The sequence below is a fragment of the Lepidochelys olivacea genome (assembly GCF_965140295.1).
Source record: "Lepidochelys olivacea isolate rLepOli2 genome assembly, chromosome: 17".
In the NCBI taxonomy this organism is placed as follows: Eukaryota; Metazoa; Chordata; order Testudines; family Cheloniidae; genus Lepidochelys; species Lepidochelys olivacea.
Window position 1 is genome coordinate 4,299,842 of NC_140427.1, and position 16,196 is coordinate 4,316,037.

The window sequence follows — 16,196 nt, forward strand, 5'->3', positions numbered from 1 at the left end:
GGTGCAAAGGCCTACTCTCTCCAAGGCCTACACCTTGATGATGGCAGCTGCCGATAAGTGTGGCCCTTGGAGTCCCAAAGTTTGGGCACCTTGCTCAAAACTTCATGTGTTCCACCAATGCTAAGGGGCATCAAGTGCAGATGGTGGGCATGCTGTGGAGTGGCTGGATGTTGAACATGGGCATGGACCTCTTGGGGGCAGGTCTGTTTTAACAGCTGTGCAAGTATAAACTGAATAGCTGTTGCAAAACCTGTAATTTTATTGATTCCTCTGCAAGCTGCCTGCATGGGAACATAAAGAAGAGGCTCTTTCTGTGCTGAATGGTCTCCTGCACAGTTTAGCCCAAGGCAGGCAAAGTCTGTCTTTTGCTTTCTTGCTTCTTCCTCAACTGCAATTGTCTCTTCCCCTCAAACAACAGGATGCTCGCAGCCATGGCTGAGTTCAAACTGTCCACACCTGGGACAACAGGAATAATCAGTCTCTTTCCCCCCGTGCTCTCTGCTAGCCGAAGAGCTTCTGTGCTCAAACCATGGGTCTCCCCACCTATCACCACTGCTGCTGCTGGAGCCCGTGTCCAGTTCTCGTGGTAACACTGACTGTCAAGTTCTGGGAACCAGGCCTCATCTGTTCCCTCCTCCTCGCTCTCTGAATCAAAAGCCAAGTCCTCTCTGCCTATCTGAGCCTTTAAGTTGTAAGGTCTGGAAACCCAGCCATAGCTGCTGACCTTTCCCGACACATCCTCCATCTTGTCCTGTGTTCTTGGGTCGCGGCTATCGGCCACGTGGACCTGCGTGCCTGTGGGAAGATAGTGGGAAATGGATTCCCACTCCAGATTGGCAATGATGGGCAGGCGGAAGTGAGCCCCCATGCCTGCACGAAGCACTTTGGGCTCCCAAGGATCCACGCAGCCTGTAATAGAAAACAGTGAAGGTGCAAGATCTCCATAAGCATATGCATTCAGCACTCAATGCTAGTGAGAAAGCACATCAAAGGAGAATGCTTAAAAGCTTCCTGGAGCAAGCCATCATCTGAAACAGCCAGGAGGCTGTTGGGCCTATATGGGCCTATGGTACCCTAGCACCACACAAATTGGAAAGCTAACCTCTCTTCAGCTCCCTCAGTATGCAGAGTTATTGATGGGATGCTGTACTTATGAACCTGCCTTTGTTCTAGGCCCCTAGACTTACTAGGTATCACAGGAGTATCCACAGAAGGTCCAACACACTGTGAGCTGTTGTGTGTTTCCATCCATATCAAGTGAAATCTCATCACTTTTCCAAATGGTTGATTTTTCATTAAACTCTCCCAACCCCACAGCTGAAGTCATCACAGACTCCTGCTCTCCAGAAGGAGAGGCCTACCTTTGGTGAGCAGCACTTTGCTGCAGCCTGCTCCAGCTGCAGATCTCAGTATTGGCCCCAGGTTTCCTGGATCGCGGAGATTGTCACAGATAAGGGACAGGGGCAACAAATTCTGTAGATGGACAGCTGGGTAAGTCATCTTGGCATGGTCAGGTCTTGAAAAGATTCCTGAGGAAACAAAGGGAGAGGCCCATTGGCAAATGAGACTCAATGGCTTTTCTGACATAGCACTGCCCCTGGGATGCATCTGTTTTAATCACTTCTGATCTAACTGATACTTTTGTGGTGGAACTGGAAGTACTGAAGATAGGGTGAGGAGCAGTACTGCTGGAGTCTGCATAAGACTGTTTTCCTAGTAAAGAAAAGAATGAAAGCATCATTTAAAAAAAAACAAAACACCCCCCCTCATGGGCATCATCAGCTCAGAGATCATAGGTGCCATTTTTCCACACGCCACAGCAGAATACCTGTATCACCAGGCACCATCAGGGATGTCAGTTAGACAGAGGCCTCAGAGTCACCATGAGTGCCAATCATCTTCCAAGCTTTGAGAAGGTCTATTGAAATGTAGTCCCCTCCTCAAGCGGAGGGGCAAGTGACAAGACCGTCTATCACGTCAGTTTGAGTGGAAGCAGAGGAATCCTTCTTCTAGCCAATTCCACTTGACACCATGTCACTGGCAGAGTAACAGGAATGGGCTAGTGACGAGACAGTCAAGTCGTATTTGTCGCTACATTTATTTTAATAACTGCTAAGTGCAGCTACCCGTTGTTTACTATTTCGAAAGCAAACTTACCTATCAGCCCTTGAGGAGCTATGAGGTCAGACCAGTTCTTAATGTCTTCAAACTTCACCTTAACTAGAGTGGTTTTCTTCAGCTTTTCCTCAGGCAGTTCCTTTAGGTGCGCCACAGTACTGAAGAAGAGAGTCTGGGGCACTGCTCCAGCGTCCAGGGCATCCTTGATAAGTCTCTGACCCTCCAGCAGAATCTTCCCATGCTGATCGCGAAACTTCTTTGACTTGGCAATAGTCACCACTTTTCTATAGAGAAGATGACCCGTTAAAACTGCTGGGATGTTAGTAACATCTCTGGTCAGCTTTGAAGTTTGCCACTTGCAGGTGGAGGATGTTACTCAAAACTTTCCTGGACTCAATATTATTCCTTCTGTCCAATGATTGTCCACATACATATTTAAGAGTGGCTGCAGCTACTACTGCTATTGTATAGGATCCCTTATGCTCACCCTTATTAATCTCTACAGCAGGATCAGTCTAAGGCAATGGTTCTCAACCTGAAGGGGGTGCAGGAGCCAAACTTTCTAGGGGGCCTTGGCTGCACAGCAAGCCTTCTTGGGGCCTTGCATAGATCTGCTTTCCAGTACTGAACAAGCCCAGATCTCTCAAGGACTGACAGCAGAAGCACTAATACAGGTAACGAGTGTTTTTATAGTACCATTTGACTTGTGTTTTGATGTAAGTTGCTTGGTATCTCCTGAACAAACTCAATAGCAACAGTAGGTGGCAGCGTCCTCGCTATTCTAAAGGGGGAGGGACCACTGCCAATATTAAAAAAAAAAAAAGTGGGATATCATTCAAAAAAGGGTTGAGAACTCTAAGGGATTTATGAACCGACACTGACCACAGAGTAGCTTGTTAGCAAATTATTTGCAAGTGCTTTTGCTGAAATATTAATAGTTATGTGGAAAAATGCAAAAGCAAGAAGGCTCATACACTGGCAGGCAAACACCAGAGTCAGAAACTTGGTGCCTCTCCCATGAGCTGACAAAAGAATTTCACAATGCAGCATATTAAGGCTTTGTTCAGCTCTTGCCATATATAACTTTAGATTTCCTTCATTTTATTGGTTTAAAAAGTTTGCTCCCTAACAGCTGAGGTTTTGAACATTGTTCCCTCTCCTGTTAGGATTTGCTCTGATGTTGTGAATTTCACCACTAGCCTCAGTTTCTCTTTCCATTATTTCATATAGCATGTTTATTACAGCAGTGCCCAAGGGCCATGCCCCATTGTGCTAGGAGCTGCAAAAACAGCCAAGTAAACAGTCCCTGCCCCAAAGAGCTTCCAGTCTAAACAGACACTAGGTAGAAAAAAGGATTTAACATGAGCAGAGGGAACAATGTGAAGGCAGCAAACATCCTGCTCATTCCAGGCTTATTTTTTTAAGCTAAAGTAAAGAAAACTGAAGGGAAGCAGAGTGAGGGGGACAAGGCAGAGGAAAAGGGACAGGTGTAGAGTGAAGCTAAGCTGAACTTGTGCCTTGCTTTCCTTTCAGGGTTCATGCATACACTCAAACATGGAGCTTGCATGCTCCACAGTTGGTAGCAACCCAATTTAAATTATTACTTGAAGCCAAATGTAAAAACCTCACTCATGTGCACTAATCACTTGGAGACTTTTTGTGATTTAGCAGATAAGTAAACTATTAGCCTTGAGGATGTAAGTCTGACTATTGCATTGACCATCTGAAAGGAACTCTGATTTCTACCATGAGATTTTGCACAATACTTACATTACAATAGGTACAACTGCAAAAGAGAGTCGGGCTAGCGGCTGCAGATCATCAGTGCCAATTACATCATGCCTACGCTGCTGCTGTAATGCCCAATGCGTTAACCACCACTAAAGCAGCCCCGACCTACACGCCTTGCCAGCAGGTAGCTTTTGGCCGGGCCCAAGCTGGAAGCAGCCCGGGGGGGGGGGCAAGGGGCCGGCTGTGCCACGCGTCTGTCAGTAGCGGAGGGAAACGGGGGCGGGGGGGGGGGGAAGGTCCCCATACGTTGTTTGGCGTGACTGCTGCCATGGCAACGTGTCTGGGGGCGGGGGAGGGGAAGCGAGCGGCTCTCGCACAGAGCGGATCCTGCGGGGCCGGGGAGCGCCGCAGGGCCTTACCCCAGCCTCCTGTCTCCGGGCTCCGCCTTCTCGTAGCGCAGCTCCTGCCCGGCCGGGCTCTTCTCCGGGGCCGGCCGGGCTCCCTTCGGCTCCCGCCCGGCCGGGGCGGCCGCTCTCTGCTCTTCGCGGGGGGGCAGCACGCGGACCGGGCTCCGCCGCAGCGCCCGCACCCAGCGCCGCCCCGCAGCCGCGCCCGCCCCGGCTCCTCCCGGCTCAGCCCGGAGCAAGGCAGCGGCAGGACCTAGAGTGAGGCCCCTGAGCGCCGCCATCTTGCCCTTACCCCCAGCGGCCCCGGCCCGCCGGATATCCGGCTGCGCACGTGACCCTCCGCGGCTCCCTCACTCGGCCGCGGCTGGGAGGTTTGCGTCATCGCCACGCGCCGGAAGTAGGGGCCGAAGTCGGAAATGGGAGCCCGCCGCGCGCTGCATTTCGTGTTCAAAGTGGGGAACCGCGGCCAGAGCGTCCGCTTCTACCGCGAGCTGCTGGGCATGAGGGTGAGTGAGCGGGCGGGGGCCCCTCAGCCGGCTGCGTCCGGCCCGCCGCTGCCCCGTTCTGTGGCCGGGCGGGGCGCGGGGAGCGCTGCGGGGCTCCGTGGGTCGCCAGGGCCAGCGTTAGGTTTGCTGGGACCCGGGGCTGAAGCCGAGCTCCGCGCCCCCCCCCCCCACCCCGGGCCAGCGCGGCTCGGGCCCCCCCCCCCGGTCATGGAGTGACCCCGTTGTCCGGGGGCGGCGGGGGGAGGGGGGTCGCGGTGCCGTGAAGTTTGAGAGCCCGGCTCCGCAGCGGGCGGCCGCCCCGTGCGAGCGTGTCCGCGCTGCAGTTCAACACCCGCGCCTGGCCTGTGCCCGCTGACTCCCCTCAGGTTATCAGGCCGCTCGGTGGTGAGGAAGACGCTGGAGCTCGAGCTCTGGGACGCTCTCGCTCTGTGGGGTCCCAGAGCCCGGGCTCAGCCTGCGTCTGAACGTGTACGCTGCTACTCTTAGCCCCGCAAACCCGGGCTTTTTGGTCACGAGGCGGATGTGCCCGAAGCGTTCTGTTGGGGTGTGCTCAGGTCTGTTTCCCGTTAAGGACTAAGCAGGGTTTATTTGTTGCATGTGTTCGATCTGCCAGATTCTAAGACATGAAGAATTTGAGGAAGGATGCAAAGCTACTTGTAATGGGTATGTACCGTTATTTCTCTTTGTAATCTCTAGCTAAACTAAAACATCTGCAGGTGCTGACTAACCCAATGGGCTTACTTATAGACCCTTGAGCATGCTTCCTAAACATTGCTCATTTCATTTGAAGGAAGGAAGAATGTATCTTCTTGCGTCAGTGGTGCTTACATTGGAACATAAGCATTGCCATGGCAGATCAACAGTCTACGTAGTCATGGAGGCCCAGATCTTCAAAGGCAGTTAGATGCCTAAATACCTTTGATCTGAGCCACTGGTTCCTGATTGGAAATTATACTTTATGCTCTTGGGATTTTATTTTATTGTGTTTGTAAATGATATTAGGAAGCCTAGTGCCTTGGGTAGGCATCTTATTATCTTAAGTCAAAATAAATCCGTTAAAATAAAATATCCTGCTACCGCCAGTGGCCTTTCATTTCTTTTCAAAAAGAAAGAGCTTAGAATATATTGTCTAACTTTACAATTTGCCTATATGAGGATGAGGAAATAGCTTTTTGACTCCACCTGGTGAGCTGCTTATGCTCTGAAACATGAACCTTGAGGGCACTTAATTTTATCCTAGCTCTTGCACTATAGTTGCAGTTCCTATGCTTGGATTATGGATCAAATTATGGATCAAATCATATGAAAACTACTGTTAATCATTCTTTTGGATGGCTGTGCAGTTGTGCCTTCCTAGTTACACATTAACATAGCTTAGCAGGGAAGGTAAAGGGGGTGACTTGATTATCGTGCATAAGTACCTACATGGGAATCAAGTATTTGATAACAGAGGGCTCTTCAGTCTAGCAGACAAAGGTATAACATGATCCAGTGGCTGGAAGTTGAAGCTAAACAAATTCAGACTTGAAATGAGGCATACATTTTTAACAGTAGAGTAATTAACCACTGGATCAATTTACCAAGGGTTGTGGTGGATCCTCCACAAGAGGAATCAAGTTTGGATGTTTTGCTAGAAGCTGTGGTCTACAAATCATTTTGGGGAAGTTCCCTGGCCTGTGTTTTACAGAAGATCAGACTAGATGATCACAATGGCCCTTTCTGGCCTTGGAATCTATTAAATTAAGAACTTACTGGAAAGTTACTGTTTTCTATCACACTTTGTGGGAATCCCTTAGTCATAGTGCCGGCTCCTGTTAGCCGGAACTCATATTAAAAAAATGACTTCTATATGGTGAATAATTAATGAGTGGAACTCGCTGGTGCAAGATATTATCAAAGCAAATAGTTTAGTAAATTTCAAAACAAAATTAGACTTATTTGTAGGAGAGCTGCATCTGCTGTTACGTAAGAAACTAGATAGGAGAGGATAAAACTATAAGGATCCTTTCATGGTTGAGGACATGAAGTCGGCACCGACTGGCATGCTCTTTCAGTGATATAGTATTGTATAAAAGTTTGTATGGTATGGGTTTCTGTACTTTCCCCTGAAGCATCTGGCACTGATTGGTGTCAGGGGTAGGATATTGGATTAGCTAGACCACTGGTAATGCAGTTCCTGTCCGGAGGCACTTCTTACTTGTGTGGGGGGTTTCTTTGTTTGTGTCTGATACTGACTACAAATAAATGTGATGGTTGTCCTAGCCCTTATGATGGAAAGTGGAGCAAAACAATGGTGGGCTATGGGCCCGAAGATGATCACTTTGTTGCAGAGTTGACCTACAATTATGGAGTTGGAGAGTATCGACTCGGCAGTGACTTTCTGGTAAATATCACTTGCTGTCCTAACATTCTTTTGTTCTTGTTGTGAGCTTTTTGGCTCGGAGTCCATTCAGACTGTCTTGGATGCACTTTCCTGATACTGTTTGATTCCCTATCCATTTTTGTTCCCTGAGGGGAGTCTTGCAGGTGCTGTTTGCATGTCTTTTGTGCAAGGAAAAGGAAGTGGGGAGAGGTGCTTTGTGCTCATGCTGCAGTTGGGCAGGGAGGTGCAGTTGTATTTGTTCCAGGGAGCCCCTCACTCCCCACCTCACTGACAGCAAAATTTGGAGCTTTCTGATAGATCATTCTGGAGAACTGCAGCATCCCTTTTATTTCCCTGGACTTCCAGCCAAGGAGGAACTCACTTTCTCTCCTCCCCCCCGGAGTCAGAGATGGATGGATGGTCATGGAAGCCACTCTTCTCTAAGGTGGCAGAACTCTGGATTTGAATTGGCCACTGCCTCTGCAAAACCCAGTTGGTCAGTGCTGTTCTGGTGAGCTCTGCAAAAACCGGTAGAGCCAGGATCTGGCCTATTAAACTCCATCTCTCTGCTTCATATTTCCCTGTTGTGTAAGAGGTGTTACAGACAGAGTTGTTTTTATAGAGGCAAGATAACCAGCCTCTCAGAGGCTGTTTAGGCCCTTGTTCAGGATAGCTCCAACTCTTACTACAGACCACTTGTGTAATTATTGCCCCCTCTCTCCGCTTTCTCTTGGAGGAAGATAATTGAAAAGCTGGGGGCAAGGAACCAGTATCTGGGCTGTTGAGGTTTCCTTGACACCAGTAGGTGTTTTACCCCGGGGTACGGAGCAGAGACTACATAGATGATTGCTCTGTTCCTGGCAATGGATGAAGATTAGGATTCTGTGCTGATACTTGGAGATCTATCAGCTGACCAAAAAGATGGTGTTGGTGCATCTTTGCACAGGTGTATCGGTGCATGTTTGTGCTTTGTATCCTTGCTAGGGCATGACTCTTATGTCCAGCCAGGCAGTGAGCAATGCCAGGAAGATGGGATGGCCACTCAAAGAAGTTGCAAGGGGTATATTTGAAACTGAAGCCCCAGGAGGATACAAGTTCTACCTGGAAGACAAAGAACAACCACAGCAAGGTAACGCACACATACCCTTTTCTCTTCTCATCAGAGACTGAGAGCTGGAACATCAGAAGAGGTTGCAAATCTGGCTTGCCCAAGATTTATGGGAAAGTGTGCCTGCCTCATGTTGTTACTATTTGTTTCCCATTATCATGAGCACAAAAACCTAGAGTTTAAAACGACAACATACACACCACTAATAGGAAACTATTACGATCTTGCAGATCCCGTGCTAAAAGTAACTTTGGCAGTCTCGAACCTGCAGAAGTCTGTTAGCTACTGGTCTGATCTGCTGGGAATGAAAATTTATGAGACGAATGAGGAAAAGCAAAGGGCTTTGCTAGGCTATGCAGATAACCAGGTTAGTCGTTTAGAGAAGTGACCATTCTTTGAAAATAGTATGTTGTGGGATTGGTTCATTTCATAATGACCGAACCTTAAATAAATAAATAAAACCATCTTACTGAGAACAGCTGTTTCTCTAAACTTCTAAATGTTTGCTTTTTCAGTGTGTCTGCGATCCTGCCTCCCTGCTAAGCACATACTGTAAAAAGGTGGAATTGTCAAATTTGTTAGTAGTTTTGCTCTTAACTTTTAATCTAAAAGACTTAAAGTATAGGCATAATAATGCCCATGCTTCATTTCATATGTAGGGCCTTTCTTTAAAGCAAGCAAATAGCCATATAAAAATGAGAACCCCAGCTGCAACTGCTCAGGAAAGAGGCATAAAGGTTAAGATACCATGAAATATGGTAATTTTGAGTGAAAAGGGAAATCGGGGCCCTAGCTGCTCTTTCTACAAAGAGGTTAACATGAACATGAGATTATCCATTCAGTAATTTGCAGTCAGACTAAATTTATCAAATACTCAGGGTGAATCATTCTGCTTTTGTTTTTTGTATATGCTTATAGCCTCTCTTTCAAATAAGATGACAGAGGTCACTACTACCTTAATGCACTGGGAAATAAGCATATGTGGCTTTGACATGATTAGCTTATTATGTAACGCTGATTGGCATGCATGCAAAAATGCAATAAAAATTGTATGAATTCTTTTTTTGTCTTCAGATTAGTTTCCCTGCAAGCTAGACTCTTTCAATCCCTCTCTTTCAGTGTAAATTGGAGCTGCAGGGCATTGGCGGAGCAGTGGATCATGCCACAGCTTTTGGGCGGATTGCCTTCTCTTGCCCAAAGGAAGAGGTAACTGATTTCCTTCTTCCTCTGGCCCTTTCCCATATTATGGGGGCTGGCCATGTGGAGGGTGACTCATGGTAATACCGATAGCCACTTGAAGGTCTCTCACGTCACTATGTGAACAAGACGATAACATCAAATGAAAGTTGTGTTTAACTTTCTCTTGGTGAGAATGTGATGGAGATGTGAGTACTGGGTACAGTAAATGATCGCAGCCTGATATGACACAACTGACCTTCAGCTCACTCTTTGTTTTTAAGTTGCCAAACATTGAAGCACTGATGAAGAAGGAGAAGCAGAAGATTTTAACGCCCCTAGTTAGCTTGGACACCCCTGGAAAAGCAACAGTGCAAGTGGTTATCCTGGCTGATCCCGTGAGTGATGTTTGAAATAGAGACAGAATAAACTTTAATTCAGTCTCCCCCTCAGGCAATTTCACTTTCTCTCCTGTTAAATCTGGTTTAGGACAACCATGAAATCTGCTTTGTAGGAGATGAGGCATTTAGAGAGCTTTCCAAGATGGATCCCAATGGCAACAAGCTGTTAGATGATGTAAGTAATATATTCTCTGTATTGTTTGTTGGTGGAGAGGTCTGAGCATCAGGATAGAAATGCATAGACTACCTGTATGTTTTAAAATCCCAACACGGTCCAGTGCCTTTCTAGTCCTTCAAAGGCAGCTACACTGAGTTCTAAAGGGGTCTTTCAGATGAGTGCTTCATGCAGTTCTTCAGATGCTAAAAATCCCAAATAGCTTTGGGGGTTTGCCTCTGTATCCTGGAAAGAATTTTCCTTCCCTGTTCTTGTGGTGGCCACTTGGGTGTTACTCCTCACTTCAGAGGGGGCTGCAGAATGGACGATGCTAGAAGTGCAAAGTATCAGTTACAAATCAACCTAAGTAACAGTGGAAAGTGGCTTGTTGGTTGTAACTACAATCAGCTCAGTGCAGTAGAACAGCTTCACAAGATAATGGGCTGCTGCTACAGAAATGACAAGCGGTTTCAGGAAAAGTGTGAAAAGAAAAGGGACGTTTCAGAGCAGGAGACACTGATCCTGTCATGCCTGTGTCTTACCAAATCACTTTGTCGGATACATTTATCTGGTGCAGCAGTGACAGTCACTCACCGTACCTTTTTTAACTTGCTTCTGAAACTAACATGTATTGTTGCAGGGAGTGTCTGTTGCTTTTGTTGTACTGAAGTCCGGAGGTGATTCCCAAAGAGCATTGTTTTTCATTTACAGTGTGGTAGAATTGTTTGCTTTAGGTAATCACAGATTAACTTAAGAGTTGGTCGTTATTGGTGAATAAGTCAGTCATCCAGTCGACTGACTGCAGTCATCCAGTCGACTGACTGCAGTCATCCAGTCGACTGACTGCAGTCATCCAGTCGACTGACTGCAGTCATCCAGTCGACTGACTGCAGTCATCCAGTCGACTGACTGCAGTCATCCAGTCGACTGACTGCAGTCATCCAGTCGACTGACTGCAGTCATCCAGTCGACTGACTGCAGTCATCCAGTCGACTGACTGCAGTCATCCAGTCGACTGACTGCAGTCATCCAGTCGACTGACTGCAGTCATCCAGTCGACTGACTGCAGTCATCCAGTCGACTGACTGCAGTCATCCAGTCGACTGACTGCAGTCATCCAGTCGACTGACTGCAGTCATCCAGTCGACTGACTGCAGTCATCCAGTCGACTGACTGCAGTCATCCAGTCGACTGACTGCAGTCATCCAGTCGACTGACTGCAGTCATCCAGTCGACTGACTGCAGTCATCCAGTCGACTGACTGCAGTCATCCAGTCGACTGACTGGCGCTAACCCAAGCAGAATCCTGGACGTGTTTGCTTCTGTAAATGGCTGTTGTTTTAATAACTTTATCATTATACAAATTGTTCACTTCTATTTGTACAGGCGATGGCAGCAGACAAAAGTGACGAGTGGTTTGCTAAGCACAAAATGCAGAAGACTTCTGCTTAGTTGAAGAGAATTGTCTCATAAACGATGCCTTTAGCTGCTGAACACCTGTAAAATGTGTCCGGTTTTGCAGTCATGTTGTCCCCATTCAGTGAGAGAGTGTGCAATGCCCTTGCAAAAGTCTATGGAAGAAAAGTGGGAAAGTTTTGTTGTGCTGTGATGCACAGATTGAGCACTTGATTTCATAACATGGGGGCCATGGACTTGTAATAGGACACCCTCTCAAGCTTTTCTCTTTCCTGTTGGATTGAGAAAGACCAGAGTTTAGCCTAGACATTAGCTGCATCTTTTCGGTATTTTAGGTAGCATATATCTATTGCAGGATGTGTACTGAGCTATCTTTCTGCAGGGATTTCGGAGTGAAGAATAACTCCATTTCAAATTCACCCTGCTGAATAAGACCAGAATGAATTTACTGTATGCGCTAAAACAGAACGCTGGCAAGGGGGAGGATCAGAACACTAACTAATTAGATTAAACTATGGTATTTTATTCTAATTAGCAGTTCTCTTCCAAATAATTCATGCTGCTAAACCTAACCGAATAAAAATTCGTGGTTCAGAGCTGGTGGAAAAAAGCTCTTTGGAAGTGTTGAAATACTTGCTTTCAAAGCAAAGTATAGGTTAAAGAATAAAGTATAGGTTAAAGAATAAAGTAAATGTTATATTGATGGTTGGTTCCATTCATGGAAAATGTATTGGACAACTCCAGAACTTATTGCCATGAAGTGAAAGGGACAACATTAATGGTGGTATAATAACAAATAGACTAGTTGTGTATGTTACAGAACATTTTGTACGGTCAGTGGCTTTAGCAATGCTCAGTCTGCTGCACATGGAAAAGAAAAAGCCTTTGGTTAGCTACTGTTTGTTGTGAACAATGCAAGTATTGTGTTTTTATGACATAGATTAAATCTGGAACTGAGAGCTTGTCTACATGGGAAAATTGATTAGCATAATTATAATAATAAATATCTAGCTCTTAGTGGAATAGCTGTCCTGCTGTAGCTATGCAGGTCAGTTTCCCTATCTAAACCCTAAGGCTGACATCTAGGTTTTGATTCTGAGAAAAACCTCCCTGAAGCCAAATGTAGGTGGATAGCTCAGTTGCTATTAGCTGGCATATGATTAAAATGTTTGAGCATAGCTTATCTTTTTTTCCAGATAAACATTAAATAAATCACTGCAGTACTAATGAGAGCACCGTGATGAGCATAGTATAAATGCCTGAATCAACAGAAGGTAAAATACATAGTCCAAGCTTCTTAGCTTTCAAACCATCACGACACAAAAGTGCGACATAGAATACTGGGCAAAATACTGGGCAAAATCAATGGGTGGAATTAGACTTTTTTTTAGACACATTAACCAGTATGTTTCCTGCGTCAGAATTTCTAAAGAATGATGCAGGAACTGATTTGGGAAGAACCAATACAGAGTTTAAAATGTGTGACTTCATTGGTACAGCTGAGAAATATGCTCATTACCTCTTCAAAAGCTGTGTTTTGTCTCTGTACTGCCAGTGTAACTCTTCTTCCATTTCCCCACTCAGCATAAAATCCTGGCTCTGTCTCAAACCATCCTTTCAGGCCAGAGGAAATGAGGTTATTTTGGAGAATGTGAAAAGCTGAGGATTCCCTGATAGGCCTTATTGGACTAGGTCTGTCCTATGGCTTCCATGCACCTTAAGCTGCATTATATCTATCTGCTAACTGCAGTGCACCAAACACTTGACATTCCAAACTAGAGCCAGTCAGACTTTATTATTTGGGAGAGGGGAAGAGTAAAGTGACAAATGGATAGCTGTCTTGAAATTAGCTTTAAGTGTGTTAATTTAACAACTTGTCTTCTGGGTTGAACTGACTTGAATGCCTGCTGTTGCTGATGGAACTGTAGAATCGGCACGTTCTGAATAAATATCTACAATATACTTGTTGCATATGCTTACTGGTTTTTAATAATTCTCTGGGAAAAGTTCAATTAGCCTCTTGTGTTACAAAAACAAGTGAGCAAAAATCAACTAGCAAGCAAATGTCACCCACTTACTTTCATCCAATTTCTTAACATAATAAACACCAAAATATTTGAAATTAGTCTTTGATTTAAGCAGAAAGGGGCCTCTTAACATTCAGCTTCTCGGTATTTTTTTGTTTCTGAAAGATTGGGCTAAACTTTTTTCAGTTCAACTAGGTAGCAATTGTAAAACTAAAACAAAACAACCAACTTTAACGAGAGACTTGAAAGAAAAAGTAGCTCAATGTTGGAGTAATAGTGGGCCCGTTACTATCCTTTCCCCCTCAGTTTTTAATAGTGGTAATGTTAAGTTTGTTACCGGTCTTTCACTTTGACCCCTGATATCTTAAGAATTTATTCTAATAGTGTCCTTTTTCTTTGTAATTGATACTACACGTGAGACTAGGTATTCAGTATGGGGAGGGAGCTTTGAATTTAGGTGTGGTTTAGATTACATTGTATGCACACTCTGACTTTAATGTATCCAGAGCTAAGGCTAACGATTATATTGGAGTACATGGGAGCTTATGTCTGTGCAAATTATACTGGATAACAAGGAAACACTTGAACAAAAATGATATTTGTTGAAGTAAATGTTTCCGCTTGCCTCAGCTGCCAGGTGCAGATTGCCATTTCATTTGCAGGTAATAGTTACTGTTTAACATAATCTGCTATATACAGGGGTAACAGGCCTGGAAGAGGGAAGCTGTAGAGAGGAGTGTGTTAAATTTCTTTTGCTGTGGTTTCTTATTTCAACCTGCTTTCATGAATGCACACATCAAAAGAGTTAATCCGAGGCTCTAATTATTTTGGTCCTCTACTGTAAGACAAAACTTATTACCCTTTTCTCTTGCAGTGTGCAGTACTATCAGAACCCTAAAAGTCACTGCATCATCCTGTCTAGGTCTATGATCTACACAGGAGAAAGGACTGCTTGGAATTTCTTTCAGTTAAAACATCTGTATTTATATTGTGATGTGAAAATGCACCAAACCCCTTGGGCCTCACACTCTGCCTAATACTACAGATTTGTCTAATGCTCATATTGAAATGGACTGTGAACATACAGTAGGTGTTGGGAATAATATGCTCAAACTTATCTCTGGAGGGTTGGATCTCAGCTGTTGTTCACTGAGACATTCTCAAAGCCCAGTTTGAAACTGTTTAGTTCTGAGCATGTGCTGGATATTGTCTTAACCTACTATTACATCTGTTCACTTTTAAAGGGATAGTGTCAAAGACCCTTTTCAGTATGGGTGCAGCTGACTATGGAAAGCTATCAAATACAGTCAAAACAATAGCAATATTTTCCATCAAGTTCCTTAATGTACAGTAAGCTTAAGTATCACTTCTAACTCAGTTAAGTGCAACGTTTCCAGATAGTAATGTCACTTTCAAATGGAGGGTGTTGTTTAAGCCAATACGCTTTTGTAGTTTATCAATTAAGTCTGAATTATTGGTAACAGTTTCATAGACTTCTTCAGCATTGGCTGGCCTATTCTTAAACTGAAATGGACTTCCACAGTTGTGTGAACTTTCAGATAGCAGCGTGCTGTAACTATCTCTGCAAAGTGAATGCTCCGGGTGTCTCAGCCCCCTCCTTCTCTTGCTGAGCCCCCCTTCTGTGGTGCCTCTAGGGTGAGTCACAGCCTGGGTCCTGCATGTGATGACATCATAATGCTGGGGAGTGCCTGAAACAATCAATGGGGAGGAGAATTCCCTGACTATCTCAGCCAGGCAGTGCTGCCAGATGCCTGAAAAGCTCTGCCTGGATTGAAGTGCCTCAAATACCATACAACTAAAACATAACATGATGTGAAGATGCATTAACCACACACAAAGCTTCAGACCCTGTGCATGACACTGTAATGATCTGGCTCTAATTTTTGTATTGAAATGGGATCTGAATGTACTCCCAGTGTCAGGAGTAGCATGCTCGCTTTTATTCTCAAATGGTTGGATCTCAACCTATCAGTTCACACAGCCCAGTATGAAATTATATACATCAGTGTGATGGTGTCTGGTGCCCACAAACAAGGGCCCGAGGCTCCTAAGTGTTGTACAAACACACAACAAAGAGGTGGGTTCATTTTAATAATGTGTTGGATGCTGTAACAATCTCAGGCTAAGCTCTGGGTTTATCTTTGTATCATTTACCTTTTAAAAGACACAGTTGGCAGGACAGCCAGGAAAGTGAAATGGAGACTTTCTTATTATTAAACTCAAACCAGGTGGCTGCTGTTTGAACTTGGACTTTGACTACAATGAAATGTGGCTGTCACTGACTGCAGTTCAATTTTAAAATCCAGCTTTTCATGACTGGTAAAAATTTAACGGGTGTGATCATCCGTGCCAATGACGAAGTTCCTTCTGTACACTCTTCTATATATTGTCCTAAAGCCTGCTCCTTAATGTAGTTGGAGGCCTGATCCTCAAAGGTCTTTAAGTGCCTAACTCCCCTTGAAATCAATGGGAATTAGGTGCCTAAATACCTTTTGTGGATTTGGGCCTAAACACATTCCAGTCATGCACAAAGTCACTGGTGTTTGTCATGTGTCTCTTCTTTCCTCATCTCAGCAGGGGCAGCGTGCATGCAGTGAAGTGGGGTTTGGGTGTCTGTTTTTTTCAATTATATATTAAATACATGCCACTTTACTATAGGTTTGTTACAGAGGGCCAGGTCAAAGAAATACACCTTGCACTTGGGGCAGAAGATGGTGAGGTTTGGTGTGGTTCCTTAATTGGTGGAAGAGTTCATTCCCCAGCCTGGGC

General features: G+C 45.1%; 2 protein-coding genes across 3 annotated transcripts; one reads left to right on the plus strand and one right to left on the minus strand.

Moving 5' to 3' along the window:
* Window positions 1-239: 239 nt before the first annotated feature.
* MRM3 (mitochondrial rRNA methyltransferase 3) lies at window positions 240-4,602 on the minus strand. Of its 2 annotated transcripts, XM_084650913.1 has the most exons (5): window positions 4,269-4,602; window positions 2,158-2,402; window positions 1,362-1,529; window positions 725-909; window positions 240-456 (listed from the first exon to the last, which is right to left on the minus strand). In XM_084650913.1, exons 1-5 carry the CDS (start codon window positions 4,535-4,537, stop codon window positions 442-444), a joined length of 882 nt encoding a protein of 293 aa, XP_084507039.1. In that variant the 5' UTR covers window positions 4,538-4,602; the 3' UTR covers window positions 240-441. The 2 variants fall into 2 exon arrangements, with proteins under 2 accessions (XP_084507039.1, XP_084507038.1); XM_084650912.1 differs by having other exon boundaries at window positions 240-909; window positions 4,269-4,584.
* Window positions 4,603-4,624: 22 nt separating this feature from the next.
* Window positions 4,625-13,341, plus strand: GLOD4 (glyoxalase domain containing 4). The gene is made up of 9 exons (XM_084650914.1): window positions 4,625-4,762; window positions 5,376-5,425; window positions 7,025-7,145; window positions 8,109-8,253; window positions 8,463-8,599; window positions 9,352-9,438; window positions 9,693-9,806; window positions 9,898-9,984; window positions 11,350-13,341. The coding sequence occupies exons 1-9, from the start codon at window positions 4,673-4,675 to the stop codon at window positions 11,413-11,415; spliced, it is 897 nt and encodes a 298-aa protein (XP_084507040.1). The 5' UTR covers window positions 4,625-4,672; the 3' UTR covers window positions 11,416-13,341.
* The last annotated feature ends 2,855 nt before the right edge of the window (window positions 13,342-16,196 follow it).

What these genes read in the sequence shown, in the direction of transcription:
- MRM3 (XM_084650912.1), bottom strand. Translation starts at nt 4,537, where the DNA reads ATGGCGGCGCTCAGGGGCCTCACTCTAGGTCCTGCCGCTGCCTTGCTC. An exon ending in CCCGGAGACAGGAGGCTGGG is followed by an intron (nt 2,403 to 4,268) that starts GTAAGGCCCTGC and finishes TCTTCTCTATAG; the next exon opens with AAAAGTGGTGACTATTGCCA. An exon ending in CAAAGTGCTGCTCACCAAAG is followed by an intron (nt 910 to 1,361) that starts GTAGGCCTCTCC and finishes TTTCTATTACAG; the next exon opens with GCTGCGTGGATCCTTGGGAG.
- GLOD4 (XM_084650914.1), top strand. Translation starts at nt 4,673, where the DNA reads ATGGGAGCCCGCCGCGCGCTGCATTTCGTGTTCAAAGTGGGGAACCGC. An exon ending in TGCAAAGCTACTTGTAATGG is followed by an intron (nt 5,426 to 7,024) that starts GTATGTACCGTT and finishes TGGTTGTCCTAG; the next exon opens with CCCTTATGATGGAAAGTGGA. An exon ending in GCAACAAGCTGTTAGATGAT is followed by an intron (nt 9,985 to 11,349) that starts GTAAGTAATATA and finishes CTATTTGTACAG; the next exon opens with GCGATGGCAGCAGACAAAAG.